A 16,583-nucleotide genomic window follows, 5' to 3' on the forward strand; every position below is an offset into this window, starting at 1 on the left:
TAGAAACAAGTCACCCTGTAGAGAGATCAGCTACATTTCAAGTCACTCAGTAGAGAGATCAGCTGCTCCTGTAGGAAATAATTGGCATGTAATAAATATATATATATTTGTATATAGTAGTTGCTAATAAAATCAAAGTATTAAAAAACTGCTTTAAAGTTTTTTGTTCTTCCTGTGGGAAAGAAAAATAAAGATAGGTAAAAAATTCCCAAAACCAGTCATAGGCTGGCTTTGAGTATATAAATACAAAAGAAGTGATATCTAATCCAAAACAGTCAAGCTGTAAAAAAAAGGTAAGGCAATGGTGAAAAAAGATGTGAAATCCAAGGTGGCGGCCAAGGAATGGCTGTAATGGTAGGTCAATGGTAAAAGAATTTAATGACGGCAATTCAAGTGAATTTGGTACCGCTTGGTCTTGGCACCAAATTCACCCGAATTGTCATTATTAAAATTTTTACCATTAACCTACAGTACCATCATAGCCATTTTTGGCTTCCACCTTGGATTTCCCATCATATTTCAACATACATTTAATTTTGAGGACCACACTCTTTTTTTTTACAGCTTGGCTGTTTTGAATTAGATAGATATACTACTGACAATCTATAGGACTGAAGCATACATATAATGTGTACTAGCAAAGCTGTACATGTAGATTTCCCTTGCTTCATTACTATAATGCCAAATTGAGTTTTAAGTATCTTGAATTTCCTTGTACTTGTAAATATTGCTAAAAGTCACTACACTGATATAATTTATCTACACAGTTGCTCCATATGGTGTAAAAATCACTGGTAACAACACATACCCTCATGGGAGTCAGTTACAATTACATTGTTCATCAGAGGGTGGACCACAATTAGAATACAATTGGAGCAGGACTAACACATTGTCAAATGACACAACTACTAACACCAACAACCTTACTATTAGTAATGTAACTACACTTGATGGAGGAAATTACACTTGTACTGTGACTAATGATGCTGGATCTAGTAGTAATACTGTCACTGTCTATGGTGAGTTAGTTCATATCACATATTTCTATGTTTCTATCTTACTTTGTGTATGTGTGAAACTTTGAGTGATTGAATGAGTTAAAATATCATTCAATGTTGTTAACAGTTGGACCAGTGTTCACTACTCATCCAGTGAATCAGGAGGAGGTTATTAATAACAGTTTTACACTACAGTGTACAGCAGAAGGATTCCCTACACCATCTATACAATGGTACCTCAACAATACCATGGTCACTAATACTAGTAATAGATATATTGTTGACACTACATCAATGAACAGTATTACTAGTATACTGAGAGTTATAATGGCTAACTTTAATGATACTGGCCTGTACCACTGTGAAGCTAATAGTAGTGTGTTTGTTGATAACGTGAAGAGTGACATGATGAATATCAGTGTAGTAGGTGAGTGCTGTATGTTGTTACTTTATATACATACGTACGTGCCCAGGTAACCTCCTGACAATTGTACAATTGAGTTGTACCAAACTAGGTAGAATTTCTATTATAGAACTCAGTTAATAGCTAAACATTTGAGAACATGGACGTGTGATCATATATGGAAGCTGCTGTTTTCCTTATCTAGTGCAGATGATGTTTTCATTATCATAATAGCTTTGTAATAATTGTATTGATAACAGATTTTGTAATGGTAAAGTAGACCAGTACACTTAACCACAGTGATTTTGTATTACGATTGTCATTGCTGATGGTATTTCTTGTGTAGAGAGACCAGTGGTAACCCCACCCACTCACAATGTCAGTTTGGGCACTAACATAACATTTGAATGTACGGAGTTTGGTTCTCCACCATTTACCTACCAATGGTTCATGAGAAATACATCAATGGAAGGAAGTGATAAGTTATTAGTTGAAGAGGATAAGAACACTTACAACATATCATCTGTATTGTACAATGACACTGGACTATATTTCTGTCAAGCTAGCAATATTTTAGGAATTCTTTCTAATTCAACTCCTTCCAGTCTAATAGGTGAGAATGGTTCATAACACAATGTCACATTCTGCTGTAAAATAGGACATCCGTAGGTATGGCACATTTGAATTGCAAAAAGTAGATTAATAGTAACTAGCCATGGTACTACGTACATTATGGATGTGCACTCAAAAAATTGTCAGAAAGTAACATTGGTGAAAATGAGTAGTCATCCTGTTTAATGCATTGAGTTACTGATACTGCTGTAGCTCAAGTCATCATTAAGTAATAGTGTTACTGTAACAGCTGTATAAGAAAAACTCTCAACCCAATAGAGTAGTTTAGCATAAGCGGAAATATTTTAATTGGTCTGTTAATTGCTGTTGCGCAACCACTGGATGCTGTGGTTAGCCATAAAAATGTACAGAAACCATTGGGAAATGGATGACCACGAAACAAAAGGAGACAAGCTAGTCTTGTAAACAGCTCCTGAAACTACATTGATTTCTACGTGTTTTGGTGGTTGTCTGCTCGTCATAGGGTATGTGGTTAGCTAGTTACAAGCTTCTGAAGTTGAAAACGCCTGGTGAAAAAGTGTTCTGATTTCGAGGAAAGCAAGCAGATGCTTGTTTCTATGTTTTGATTGAAGAACAACACAAGAACAAGCATTAGGATCACCTGGATAGTGTTTACAAGCACGCTAAACTTCATGTTTGCTTGTCGGCCCGTCTGGTTCATTGTAGCATTCATAATCCATGGAATCAATGAAATTATCTATTACCAAGCTTTGCCAATCAGTTCTGAGTGGTTTTCCAGTAGAAACTCAGAAGTATCAGCCTTGGAAAGCGTTGTATTGTAAAATCTTTAACTTCACGGCTCCATAACTCGATAACCCTTTATCCTATTAACAGCAGGCAACCACGAAACGAAAGGTAAATCAACGTAGTTCCTATCTATGTACAGAAAATTGGAACATACCGTATACTTTGTAAGCAACGGAGGTTTTACTGTCGGTTATCATCGTTTTCCCAATGGCTTCAATACATTTTTATGGGCATCCAGAGCATCCAGTGGTTGCGCAATATGCAATTAACGCTAATTGCATTCCTAGACGCTTATACTAAACTCCCCTATTATAATTCCAATGATTATTATTATTTTGTTTTGCTCTTTGTTCCTCACTTAATAACCTACTGGTATTGATACTAGCCCATTGTGATTATATGAGGCCATATAATAGTTAAAGTCCACGTGTATAACGAACCATTGTGACAGTTAAGCATGAGGCTATTATATTATGCCCATAAAATTTAGCATTATGCTTTTGAACAGTGTTCAAAAAGTCAACTATTACACTTTTCCCAAATATATTGCGACCATATTTGGATAATACTGTCAGTTTTTTGTTGTATTACACTATTTACATTGATGTCTCAGTCTTCTATTCTTTTAGCTACTTGCTATATTAGAATATTTCATTTTTGTGTGACTGTTTTATTAGAGTAGTGATATAGTGTGACTGTTCTATTAGAATTAATGACTGCTCTATTAGAGTATCTCAATCTTTGTAAGCTAAGTTGTGCAAATAATTATAGGTTTCCTTAGTGTAAATCTTTATAATTGCTTCCTAATTGCCAGCATAATTCCCAATTTCTGCACATATGTATTCAAAAAATATGCCAGCATAATTACCGCATTGTTAGAGCCTGTCATGTCATAGATTTGCAAACACAGTTTCATGAAATAACACATTTTATGCTTGTATAGAATTTGGGAGCTATTTTTTCAATGCTATAACGTTAGCAATGATCAATCCAGCACTAAGCTCCAACCATTTCTCACCTTGTGCATACAGTATAACAATTCTTTGCTTTCCCTAACAACATGGAAAATGGTGATAATATACACCAGTTCACGCCCACGGTCCCATACACTATAGACCAATCTCAAACAACCTAAGGTACTATTTGCATCTTCCAAATCATGATGGTCTGTAGTGCTGCTAGATATGAGACTGTATTGTGGTTGACCAGAACATACTTCGCAAAGCAGTGATCATACGATGAAAGATGTCATTTGCAATTGAATTAACCAGAATTTTGACAAGCTAATGACTTTGCAGTGTAAAAAATGTTACTTGTGTTAACAGTAGTAACTCAGTTCTGATAAAAATGTTCTGTTGGTCTTCTGGGATGCTTTGCTATGGTACCTGCACAGTTTTCCACATTTGCTCTGACATGACTACTAACATGATGTCCAATTAAAGTTGTATAACATCACATTATCAGTCCAGCACCTTGCTTGTTGTAATAAAAATTATTTATTAATGATGAATGCATTTGTTGTTTATACACAGTTCGCCCAAGCATAATTGAACATCCAGTCACAACACAGTCAGTCTACCCAGGAGAGATGGTGAACTTCAGTTGTAGAGCTGAAGGTTTCTCTACACTTAGTTATAGCTGGTTCATGGTGGAGTCTGGTTCTGATAGTGGAGTGGAGATTGAGGATACAACTAATCCAAGATACACTATTTCTAATCCGATTTATAACCAAAACAATACTGGTTACTATTGTGTTGCTACTAACAATGAGGGAATTGCTGTATCCAACACTTCTACTCTGACAGGTAACTACATTATATTTCATTTTATCATATTCCTGTCTTTCATCTCCATTTGAAGTAAGTCTTTAATTTTAGATCAAACTTACTGTTGCACAATCAACAGATATGCTATTTATTACAATTTAATTTCTTTCTACTGTAGTTCTCAGACCTAACATCACTGATATCACCTTCACTCCACAACCAACCAATACTTCATTGTTACTCAACTTTACTAACAGTCAGTTAATGACTTGTAGTGCTAGTGGTGGTCCTCGGATCATGACCATGTGGATGTTTGATGATGGTTTATCATTGTCAAGAGTGGCCAATGGTAATGACAGTGTAACTCATAACATCTCATCCTCATCAACCAGTGATACTGGTACTTATTACTGTCTAGCCACTATTGATGGAATGACTGACACTTCTGATGTATACACTCTGTTTGGTGAGTGATTGATATACTGAAACAACAACATGTTTAAATTTGACGCAATAACATACATATGCACAGTTACTGTACCATCAAATACAAGGGAGTGCAATGTGAACCCGTGTAGCTCCAACTTATACCTATATAAGCTGAAGCATTCAAATTTTCTCCCAAACTCTTTTAAACCACAGATACATACAGTAGATAATGTCTGTTGCTGTGGTCACATCCTATGCCTATGCTTGAGTTATTAAATACATGAATAATTTTCACCCTTCCATTAACTTTACTTTGGAAACAAAAATTACCTTCCTTGATAAACGTTATTAACGGACCTCATTTCGCCACTGCTTTTAAATTAAATTTAAATACTTTTGTGAAGCCAGCAAACAACTAACTTTTTCTATTCTAACCTCTACTACCCCCATGGTGCAGGCAAAGGTGTGACCATAGGTGAACTTAAAGAGATATATTTGTATGACTTTACGTTCCAGAACAAAATCAACCTTAGGAGAGAATACTCTTTGAGATTTATCAAACGTAACATCAACAAAGTGAACTATAATGACATAATTTCAGAACTCTTTCAGCAAAAAATCAAACATACGGTATAGCTGAGTAATATTTGCCCGTGTCCTAAACACGAGTGAAAATGGACAAAGGCAGGCAAAATGCATGCAAAATGAGGGCAAGTTGCATCCTCCTGGGAAGTGTACTGTTAGTAAACTTGTATTAACAACACATACTTTACATATATAGACTGCACGTGGCAACAGCATAATTTTATACAGATGTGTACAACACATGCAAAGCGCAGGAAATACGCGGGAAAACACTTCTAAGATATGGGCTAATGTTACCTTGGAGCTTAGCTGTACCAGTAAATAATGTGTTGCCTTTATTATTATGTTTATACTGTGAGTTGCAAAGGTTATGTAAATTAGATAGCAGGCCGATAATCGGCCTGCTATCTAAAACAGTTCAACAATGTGAAACTCAACTGTATGTTGACCTTCAAACGTATCAAATTTCAGGTCATACTTAGTGCACATCCTGTATTGATTTCACCCTAGTACAGAGACACAGGTGATAACTTATGTCTCCTTACCCATGACGATACATTCTCTGTAGCTCTTCCCATTCTCTAGAAGTATGTACTTTAGAGGCCATTCGAACCTCTCAGTCCAAATTTAAAATGTTACTTAGCAACTGCGCTCAGTTTTATACGGCTGTATATAGTAGCTTACAGAAGTAGCCTTGCACAGTATTTGCAAACTCAGCTGGTTGTCTTCAACATAATACCTAACATTGATGATACACATGTTGCTCTGTTGAGCTTTTACATGAGCTGTAGCCACTCCCTTCTACCCAATTCAATTATGAAACCACAAAACAAACAGAAGTGAAATTCAAATCAACTAACACATCATACTTTTATACAAATTAACATGTAAATCATTTGTCTACATTAAGTCCACTGCTTAAACCTATCATTTTACATGTCTGCCTGCCTGCCTGCCTGCCTGCCTGCCTGCCTGCCTGCCTGCCTGCCTGCCTGCCTGCCTGCCTGCCTGCCTGCCTGCCTGCCTGCCTGCCTGCCTGCCTGCCTGCCTGCCTGCCTGCCTGCCTGCCTGCCTGCCTGCCTGCCTGCCTGCCTGCCTGCCTGCCTGCCTGCCTGCCTGCCTGCCTGCCTGCCTGCCTGCCTGCCTGCCTGCCTGCCTGCCTGCCTGCCTGCCTGCCTGCCTGCTCATTAGCCAGCCTGAATGATCCACTCCACTGTCTACTGTAACACACTTCATATTAGAGAAAGTAAATTGGCTACTTCATTAAAACATTTTAGCATATTCATCTTGTTTTCTTCTGTTTTGTGGCTGAGTAAAACTGTTATTTTCTACATATGACTAGAACATTATAATGTGTCAGTAATATACATTTATAGTCTGATAAACAGTTATATTGCAGAGTGTGAGCCCTTTTCTTTATCTTTACATGTGCACACAACACACGTTATGTTTTACATAATAATAATAATTATGTTCATTTACTCATTAATTTCCCAACCAAGAAATGTCTGGCAGTGTTCCAATATGGAGAAAGTAGATGATGGCCTGGGCGACATCACAATTGGTCCCAACAATCAAGTGACTCCAAATACACTATGCATTTGGAAGAGGCTTCCTCTTACATTTGGGGATTTCCACTAGGGCTGAGCCGGCCTCCCTAATGTTAACAAAAATCATGATAGTATATTTAGGATAACACAAATGTGCAATGCAATCTGTGTTTTAGTTCTTATACTCTAAATTTGAACTACATATGTACATATTCTAAAATGTGTATTTTGCTATACTGCATGTAAGTCTCTATTTCACCAGTGTGGTTTTTACATTCACACAGTTGCTCCATATGGTGTAAACATTACTGGCAACAACACATACCCTCATGGGAGTCAGTTACAATTACATTGTTCATCAGAGGGTGGACCACAATTAGAATACAGTTGGAGCAGGACTACCACATTGTCAAATGACACAACTACTAACACCAACAACCTTACTATTAGTAATGTAACTACACTTGATGGAGGAAATTACACTTGTACTGTGACTAATGATGTTGGATCTAGTAGTAATACTGTCACTGTCTATGGTGAGTTAGTTCATATCACATATTTCTATGTTTCTATCTTACTTTGTGTATGTGTGAAACTTTGAGTGAGTGAATGAGTTAAAATTCAATATTGTTAACAGTTGGACCAGTGTTCACTACTCATCCAATGAATCAGGAGGAGGTTATTAATAACAGTTTTACACTACAGTGTACAGCAGAAGGATTCCCTACACCATCTATACAATGGTACCTCAACAATACCATGATCACTAATACTAGTAATAGATATATTGTTGACACTACATCAATGAACAGTATTACTAGTATACTAAGAGTTATAATGGCTGACTTTAATGATACTGGCCTGTACCACTGTGAAGCTAATAGTAGTGTGTTTGTTGATAATGTGAACAGTGACATGATGAATATCAGTGTAGTAGGTGAGTATGGATTGGTAGTATACAAGTACATGTACCATGTATGTGACTGTCTCAATGAAACCAACATACTATAATACCAATTGGTTGAGTAAAATCTAGCCCAATGGTGCCTTCAGATTAGCTCAAAATGTATTCATCAATTGCTACAAACTTATAAAAATATATATTACTTTATTGGAATTTTCTACTGACTGCCTACCTGATGCATTCAGGCAAGTGTGGCAAAAAAACGTAGCTGCAGCTACAGCCCTACTTCTTTCACAATTCACAATTGTCTTATTTTTATTTTTCCTACTATAGCAGTCATAGCACAATATGGCTTTGATCTCTGGGCATGCACATTGCACAGTGTTATTGCACCACCATATTGTGCAGGTAGTTCAGTAAGCTGTTAGAGGCCTGCCACCAGGGAATGGACTGCTTGTGGAATGGTATGTACAAGGAGTATGTACGAAAGTAGACAATTGTTGTGAGTTAGCTCCGTGTAAGTTAATTATTCTGGCGGCTATGGCATACCTTGGTGCTGTTGGTCTGTATCATTAGTAGGTGCAGCTGGAATATAGGTGGACAGCCCTTGTTATAAGTATTAGATTCATGATTGCTACAGATCATGATCTCACCCATGAATATGAGAATTGTAGCTGTCTACATAATATGTAATAGTAACTAGTTCTTTAATCAGTAGTGGTCATGAATTGCATAAAGTTCACAAACAAGTAAAAGACAAACTAGAGTAAGGACAATGTAGTAATGCTGCAATAAACATTAATGAAACAAGCTGAATCGGAGTAGTACATAATGTCCAGATACTGTAAAACAATAAGAAGTGAATATCCCTACTGTGCAATTTGATTGTAGAATTGCTATAGCACAGTAGGGATATTATTGTTTTACAGTATCTGGTTGACATTACGTGCTACTCTGATCCACCTTCTTTCAGTACTTTGTATTGCAGCGGTACTAAATTTACCCTACTCTAGTTTAAAATTCCTCTTTTACTTGTTAGAGTGGTTGATTGTTTTATCAGAGTAGCTGACTGCTCTATTAGAGTATCACAATCTTAAGGAGACATCACCCCCCCCCCCCCCCCCCCCGAACTCCTGTTTTCACTGCCTATACAGTTGGTTCTAGCCTAAATATGTGTCAGCCATTACTGTATTTGTTGTCTAGTACTCTGTTTATTTCTTGTGTAGAGAGACCAGTGGTAATGCCATCTACTTACAATATCAGTTTGGGAACTAACGTAACATTTGAGTGTAGAGAGTTTGGTTCTCCACCATTTACCTACCAATGGTTCATGAGAAATACATCAATGGAAGGAAGAGATAAGTTCTTAGTTGGAGAGGATAAGAGCACTTACAACATATCATCAGTATTGTACAATCACACTGGACTATATTTCTGTCAAGCTAGTAATATGTTGGGAATTCTTTCTAATTCAACTCCTGCAAGTATAATAGGTAAGAAAAAGATGTTTCAGTACTAAATACATTACCAAAATTTTAATACTGTCATAAAAAGTTAAGTTTGCTAATATTGAATGCATATCATACAGTATAGTAGTACTGTATGATATGAATTATGGAGGCTTGTGAAAAATGTTGATAAGGAACTGGCCTCACAATATCTTCATGGTGGCTTGGTGGTATTGGTTAGAAGCCCAAACGTGCCTCCATTATGACCCAGAATGCTTTCAATAGGTCTCTACAATTTTTTGCTTTACAATTTTTTATCCAGTATAATTTTCTGCCTGCTTTCAGACAAGTGCAACTCAAGAATGGCTAGGGCTATGGTTTACTGTTACACATTGCTTCAGCCTGACAGGTGTATTTTGGCATATGACAGTATGTAGAATGCATTTTTCTTGGAATTACCTTCGTGCTTGTTAGTGTCCTATGTCTCTTTGCCGACATTGTAACATTTTGATAGATGGTAGTGCATGATGGCTCTTCCTATGTTTACTACAGTAATCTTCCAAATTTTCCAAAGTGACTGGATTTATATGCAGAGCTGTGTCTTATACTGTTCTTTGTTTGTAATGCTACTGTATGTAGCTGTTTCAACTAGTGCATAAACTAAAGTCGATTTTAAGCTTTGAAGGTTTGAACGCAAAATTCAAAGTTTTGATGAGTATTGTATGTAGCTGTAGCTACATATTTTGCAGTTGGTAGCTAATGGCATAATTTTGAGTGCATTGTAGCTTAATTCATTAAACAATAGTCATTGTTTTAGCTTCCTTTAGCAAATGGAATTTCTAACATTGCTAGTACTATAAATCACCTGTGTAAAGGATAAGCAGTTGGATAAAACACCAAACAAGAAGATGTAGCTGCTGCTAAAAGAGACCTTACAGCTACAACATAAATACACTACTCACCATCTGCAGCAACATTCCCATCAAAACTTCACCATTAGCAGTGGGCGACTGAGCTAATTAACTTTTCAGGCAACCAATGAATTTGTGTATAACCACGTTCAGTTACCTCAAACGTAACTGTCCACGATGAAATGGTCCATGGCATGATGAGTAGTTGGATTCTTGAAGTCTTCTGCTGTAATTTCAATCACCAATATGAGCCAGGTTGCACATGCGTAAATTCGACCTTCACTTATGTCATTCGAATAATACACCCTTCGAACCTTCGAACAAATGCAGTACATTCGTTTATGCACTAGTTTCAACCTACTGTAGCTGCAACAAAAAGCATACCCCTGTAATGGCCATGAGTCACTTTTCAGTAATTACATGTTGGGAATGCATTTAAACAGAAACATTAAGTCTGGCACTATTCATTCTTTTGATGTGGTTCACCAGTCATAGTTATTAGTAAACAATTAAATACAAGGAAAATATAGGAATTTTAAGTTCAACTAGTGATCATAGTAAGTAGTGAAACAAGGGAGATTGCCTACACATATATACTGATAGACATTCATTCCCTAATTCAGTCACGGGTATGGACTGAAGTAGGAACTAGTATATCTTCAGGTGTAAGCAACCTTCCTTGTTTTCTACTTTTTATTTCTATGATCCCTATAATTCCTGTACTTGAGTTAAAGTAAACATACCTAATTATGAACAAAAATGGCTTATTAACTAAATGCAATCACATTAAATAAATACAGGATAAAAAATGGTTAGTAATATTTCCATGATAAAGAATTGAAAATTAACTTGATATTTATTGTGCAGCTTTTTAAATCTGTAAGTAGTTTACAGGATTAAAACTTGGACATGGTTAAATGTGCATAACTATTTTCACTCTCTGTTGTATATTTCATTAAAAAAATTAACTACAAAGAAATTTACGGTACTAGTATATACTGTACTGTAGCACTACTTAACAAGCTATTACAATATTTTTTTTGTTGGTTTTTTCCTCAATTAACAACTGTAGTTTGTGCCTGCAAATACCTTGTAATAAGGATGCATACATATTACATATTTACTCTTTGTTATCTTTCTATTACACGGTAATGATGTTATACTTTATCCAGTTCAACCAAGCATAGTTGAACATCCAGTCACAATACAGTTAGTCTACCCAGGAGAGATAAAGAACTTTAGTTGTAGAGCTGAAGGTTTCTCTACACTTAGTTATAGCTGGTTCAGGGTAGAGTCTGGTTCTGATAGTGGAGTGGAGATTGGGAATACAACTAATCCAACATACACTATTTCTAATCCCATTTATGACCAAAACAATACTGGCTACTATTGTGTTGCTACTAACAATGAGGGAATTGCTGTATCCAACACTTCTACTCTGACAGGTAATTATTGTACTTTGTATTTCATTTATACTCTGTTGCTGTATATGTTATGTTTAATTTATTCATGTTTTCTCTTCTTGTAATTTAAACAGTGAAATGCTTTGCCAGACATAAATTATGAATTAATTTCACAATGTTTTGATTTCCAATCTAGTTCTCAGACCTAACATCACTGATATCACCTTCACTCCACAACCAACCAATACTTCATTGTTACTTAACTTTACTAACAGTCAGTTAATGACTTGTAGTGCTAGTGGTGGTCCTCGGATCATGACCATGTGGCTGTTTGATGACGGTTCATCATTGTCAACAGTGGTCAATGGTAATAACAGTGTGACTCATAACATCTCATCCTCATCAACCAGTGATACTGGTACTTATTACTGTATAGCCACTATTGATGGAATGAATGACACTTCAGATGTGTACACTCTGTTTGGTGAGTCAATAATGCTAGTGCAATTAAAAAGTATTAATTTAAGGTTCCAGTAATAAAAATGTACATAAATTATGGTAACTATTGCAACATATCTTTATGGGAAATTCCTACATTGGCATGTTATCACCATCTACATGTATAGTATCTGTTCAATTCCAAAGTAGAGTATTTTGATCTACTTGTTTATCTTGAGAATCTACCCTATAAATTGAGGGATGAGGTTCCGTATCTTGTTTTCTATATCAAAAAATGTGACTGGATTTTGGAAAAACAATCCAAAGCGTACATTAGAATTTTCGAGATAGACGCTTTTAAAGAATTCAAGTCAGCATAACTTACCGAGGGTACCACCACCACTTTACAGTGAAATGTTTGATAAGTTCCAAACATGTATTTCAAGACTCAAAGAAATATTTTAATCCATGCTTTACTCAAGTCATCTGGCTATCTGTAACATTATCACTCAGTTTGTACCAGAATGTGTCATACTCTATGTAAGTAAAGTGTAGTGCAATATAACATACTAATCAAAGGTCTCATAAGGAGATGACCTCAAGAGCCTTTTTAGCTAACCTAGCTGTTTTGGTAAAGTGATGTTTAGAACTTAGCTATTATTACAGTGTGAAGAGGTGCACGTGGTCTTTGTACAGAGGTGGTTTTATTAAAGGTGACCATAAAGTGGTCTTTTTAATAAGGATGCTTTAATTATCTTTGGAGCCTAATTACAATGTGGTCTTTGTACAGAGGTGGTCTTTACAAGAAGGTGGTCTTAGGAAGTGGCCACTAAATTAGAGTTTTATTCTAGGATACATTTATATGACAATTTGACTGTTTCTGTTTTCCATTTCCATTTTCCGTTTCTGGTTTCCATTTCCACTGTTTCCAATTGCCCTACGGTTTATCCGTTTGGTTTATGGCTTGTACTGCTAATCATATCTACCACTTTGACAAATGATGTGCGATTTGGATCTGTTTTGTAAAATATGATCACAAATGCAGTTGATTGCAGATACTATAGATTATTAAGGGGCATGTTTGATCATTTAAGGACATAATAACGTGTTGCATAACCATCCATCATATTCATGATAGTAAATGAGTCCGTTTAAACTCTGTACTGTAGGCCATATAATGTATCGCTTGGCTGTATGTAGTACAAGTATATACATTTATGTACAGAAAGACATTCATATGTACACAGTGTGTGGTTTTGTGCATTGCTCATAATTGTAATGTAATCAAACATGTACATATGACCCTGTTCTGTAGTTGCATTCTAGCGATTGTACAGTATCACAATGCATGACATTGACCATGTATATGTAGCGTTACCCATTGTAATGTATTCTGATTGTTTTAGGCAGGTTGTTATATGATCTTTTTATAAGTGCAGCTACAAGTACGTATCTGCTCCCTATTACAGCAGCTTAAGCACTTAAATACTGTAGTTTTGTGGTGCCAAGAATCAATGTTATTATAATTATTAAAATCCATGTAAGAACATGATGGTTGTATACCCATTAAAGTAAATGTTACTGGCAACAGAAACAGCTGATATCTGAAGTGGCCAAGAATGGTTGTTGATACAATAAAATGTGGCCAAATTACCAGCCAATTAGAGTTAAGAGAAATTAATTTAAGATGGAGCTAAGGTGAATGTACAAATTTAGGTTCAATGTTAAACTTTGATAATTTCAAATAGTTGTAAATGAACATTCATTCTTGGTCACTTCAGATATCAGCTGTTTCTGTTGCCAATGACTTTTACTTTAATGGGTATACACCCGTTATACAGCCATCGTGTTCTTGCATGGACTTTGGCATTATAGTAACATTGATTCTTTGCCGCTGCAGATATCAGCTCTTTTAAGTTACTGAGTTATTTTCAGTTTTTTTTCTACAACTGAGCTATTGGGTTGCAGCTACTTGTAGTTTCTTGGATGCACCCCCTATTTACAGAGAAGACATTTTGGCGTGGATTGAATCTACCTGAAAATTTCCCACATGTTAGTGCTATCAACAGCTTCAAGCTGGCAAAGTTCTGAGTTGATACACACCTGTACAAAAATACCTATTGGGAAGGACAGTGAACAGAATGGTTCACAAATTACCCAAATGAACATGCTACTCTTATAGAGCATTCAGTTTTCCTAATACTGAAGTTACTTTTAAGTCACATACGTATATCACATCTTTCTCACTTATTGCTAGAGTTTTGTTACATGAATTACTACCGGTACACTTGCTCTCATTGCAATCACATGAACTCATAGAATTGTCTTGTTGTCCACTGACCAATGCTTTACATAACACATCTCTGTCCCAATTATCAAGACACATGGTAGTGTGCCGTGCAGCCCAAGAACCTGGCACGCAACACCGCGAGCATATTGACAGGAAGAAAGAAAAATTGATTTTCACACATTCTTAACTCCATGCTGCCTTTACAAAACACAACAAGTTTTGCTGTGAACATGCCCACCAATGTCAGTACTCTACATTCCAAATTTCAGTAAAATCGCTTCAAGACGTTCCATGATATGAGACTTCAAATATTGGCTTGGTTTGTCTTCATGTTTTTCTTCTTTCTCTTTTTCTTCTTCTTTTCATTCATTTGCCAAAACTGCTATAAAACGCGAATGCAATATCCAATTGCCTTGAAATTTGGCACACAGAAGTGGAGTAAACAGGCACACAGAAGCGGAGTAAACAGGCACACAGAAGCGGAGTAAACAGGCACATCATGAAACCAAGTTTGGGTGGAATACGATAAGTAGTCAAGGAGTTATTAGCAATTATTCACGAAAAATAACACCAATATGTTGTCATGCCTACAGGGTAAATCACTAAGCTGAAAATTGGTATGTGGATAGGTTAACTATTGAACCTCAAACCTTTTGTGGTTTGAAAGAGATCGAGCTAAAGACTGCAAGGATACAGTGAAACAATCAACATTGTGTAACAATTATGCAATCAAGATTAGCTAGTAACTTTCCATGTCAATAGCTATCAGACAAACTGCTCAGTGAAGTGATTCAAAAATTGGTGTACAGATGGAAAGGCCCTTCAATAGAAAGAAGGGCCCTTAGAAAGTCCCTTCAATAGAAAGACCCTTCAATAGTTTAGAAGAATCAGTTTCAAAGCCACAGTTACAGCACGAAATCCAACTGGGTGTATCAAGTGTGATATTGAGATACTCTAATTGAGCAGTTTCATGCTGCAGAGATTTCAGCTAGAAACAAGTCACCATGTAGGATCAGCTGGAAACAAATCACCCTGTAGAGAGATCAGGTTGATCAAGTCACCCTATAGAGAGTGCATAAAAAAAATCACCGTGTACAGAGATCAGCTAGAAACAAGTCGCTCTGTAGAGCTCAGCTAGAAACAAGTCACTCTGTAGAATTCGAGTCACTCTGTAGAGAGATTATCTGGAAACTGAAGCTTGATCAAATCACCCTGTAGAGAGTTTAACTACATTTCAAGTCACTCTGAAGACATTTCAGCTAGAAACAAGTCACCGTGTAGAAAGGAAACAAATCACCCTGTAAAGAATCCAGCAGAAAACAAGTTACCCTGTCAAGCAATCAGCTAGAAACAAGAGTTCAACTACATTTTCAAGGAGAGTTCGGCTACAATTCAGTTATGTACAGTGTAACAAGTCACCTTATTACTTATGTGATAATCATTCATTTTATTCAGTGTTAAAAATACAAATGTTTAATCAGGCGAAAACCTATGCTATATTTGCTTCTCTTGTTCAACGATTCCTGTAGTAAAGAAAGAAAAAGAAGAAAAAAAACAAGTCAAAAAGGAGCACCAAAGCCAGGCTTTGTGGCTTACAATACAAAAAAAAGTGATATCTAAACTAAAACAGCAAAGACGTATGAAAAGAGTGCAGTCCTCAAAAAGACTAGGGTGAAAAAATTGTGAAATTAAAAGTGGTGGCCAAGAAATGACTGTGATGGTAGGTTAATGGCAAAATTTTTAATAACGAAAATTCTGGTGAATTTGGTGCAGAATCCTACAATTTCACCTGAATCGTTGTTATTGAAATTTTTACCCTTAACCTACGTACCATCATAGCCATTTCTTGGCCGCCACTTTTGATTTCACAACTTTTTTCACCCTGGCCTTTTTGGAGGCTGCACTCTTTTTTACAGCTTGGTTGTTGTAGTTTAGATTCTTTTTATTACCTAATTAACCACAAATCACTGTTGATACATTTTACCACCAATTATTCCCGAAGTCATTTCAGCATAATTGGCATGTCACTAGTCTTTACAGTACCTCTTAATTTTACATGAAGAACATGTGTTGCTATG

The 16,583-nt window shown here is 36.3% G+C and overlaps 1 protein-coding gene across 1 annotated transcript in view; it reads left to right on the forward strand.

Moving 5' to 3' along the window:
- The window catches only part of LOC136246342 (hemicentin-1-like), a 94,566-nt gene that overhangs the window by 2,456 nt on the left and 75,527 nt on the right, over positions 1-16,583 (forward strand). Inside the window, exons 2-11 of the mRNA XM_066037736.1 lie at positions 768-1,019; positions 1,126-1,425; positions 1,748-2,014; positions 4,314-4,586; positions 4,726-5,013; positions 7,396-7,647; positions 7,749-8,048; positions 9,242-9,508; positions 11,547-11,819; positions 11,974-12,261. Of these exons, the coding sequence (XP_065893808.1) occupies positions 768-1,019; positions 1,126-1,425; positions 1,748-2,014; positions 4,314-4,586; positions 4,726-5,013; positions 7,396-7,647; positions 7,749-8,048; positions 9,242-9,508; positions 11,547-11,819; positions 11,974-12,261 (2,760 nt within the window). The remainder of the gene's footprint in view (positions 1-767; positions 1,020-1,125; positions 1,426-1,747; positions 2,015-4,313; positions 4,587-4,725; positions 5,014-7,395; positions 7,648-7,748; positions 8,049-9,241; positions 9,509-11,546; positions 11,820-11,973; positions 12,262-16,583) is intronic.

This window comes from Dysidea avara, chromosome 1 (genome assembly GCF_963678975.1).
Source record: "Dysidea avara chromosome 1, odDysAvar1.4, whole genome shotgun sequence".
NCBI lineage: Eukaryota > Metazoa > Porifera > Demospongiae > Dictyoceratida > Dysideidae > Dysidea > Dysidea avara.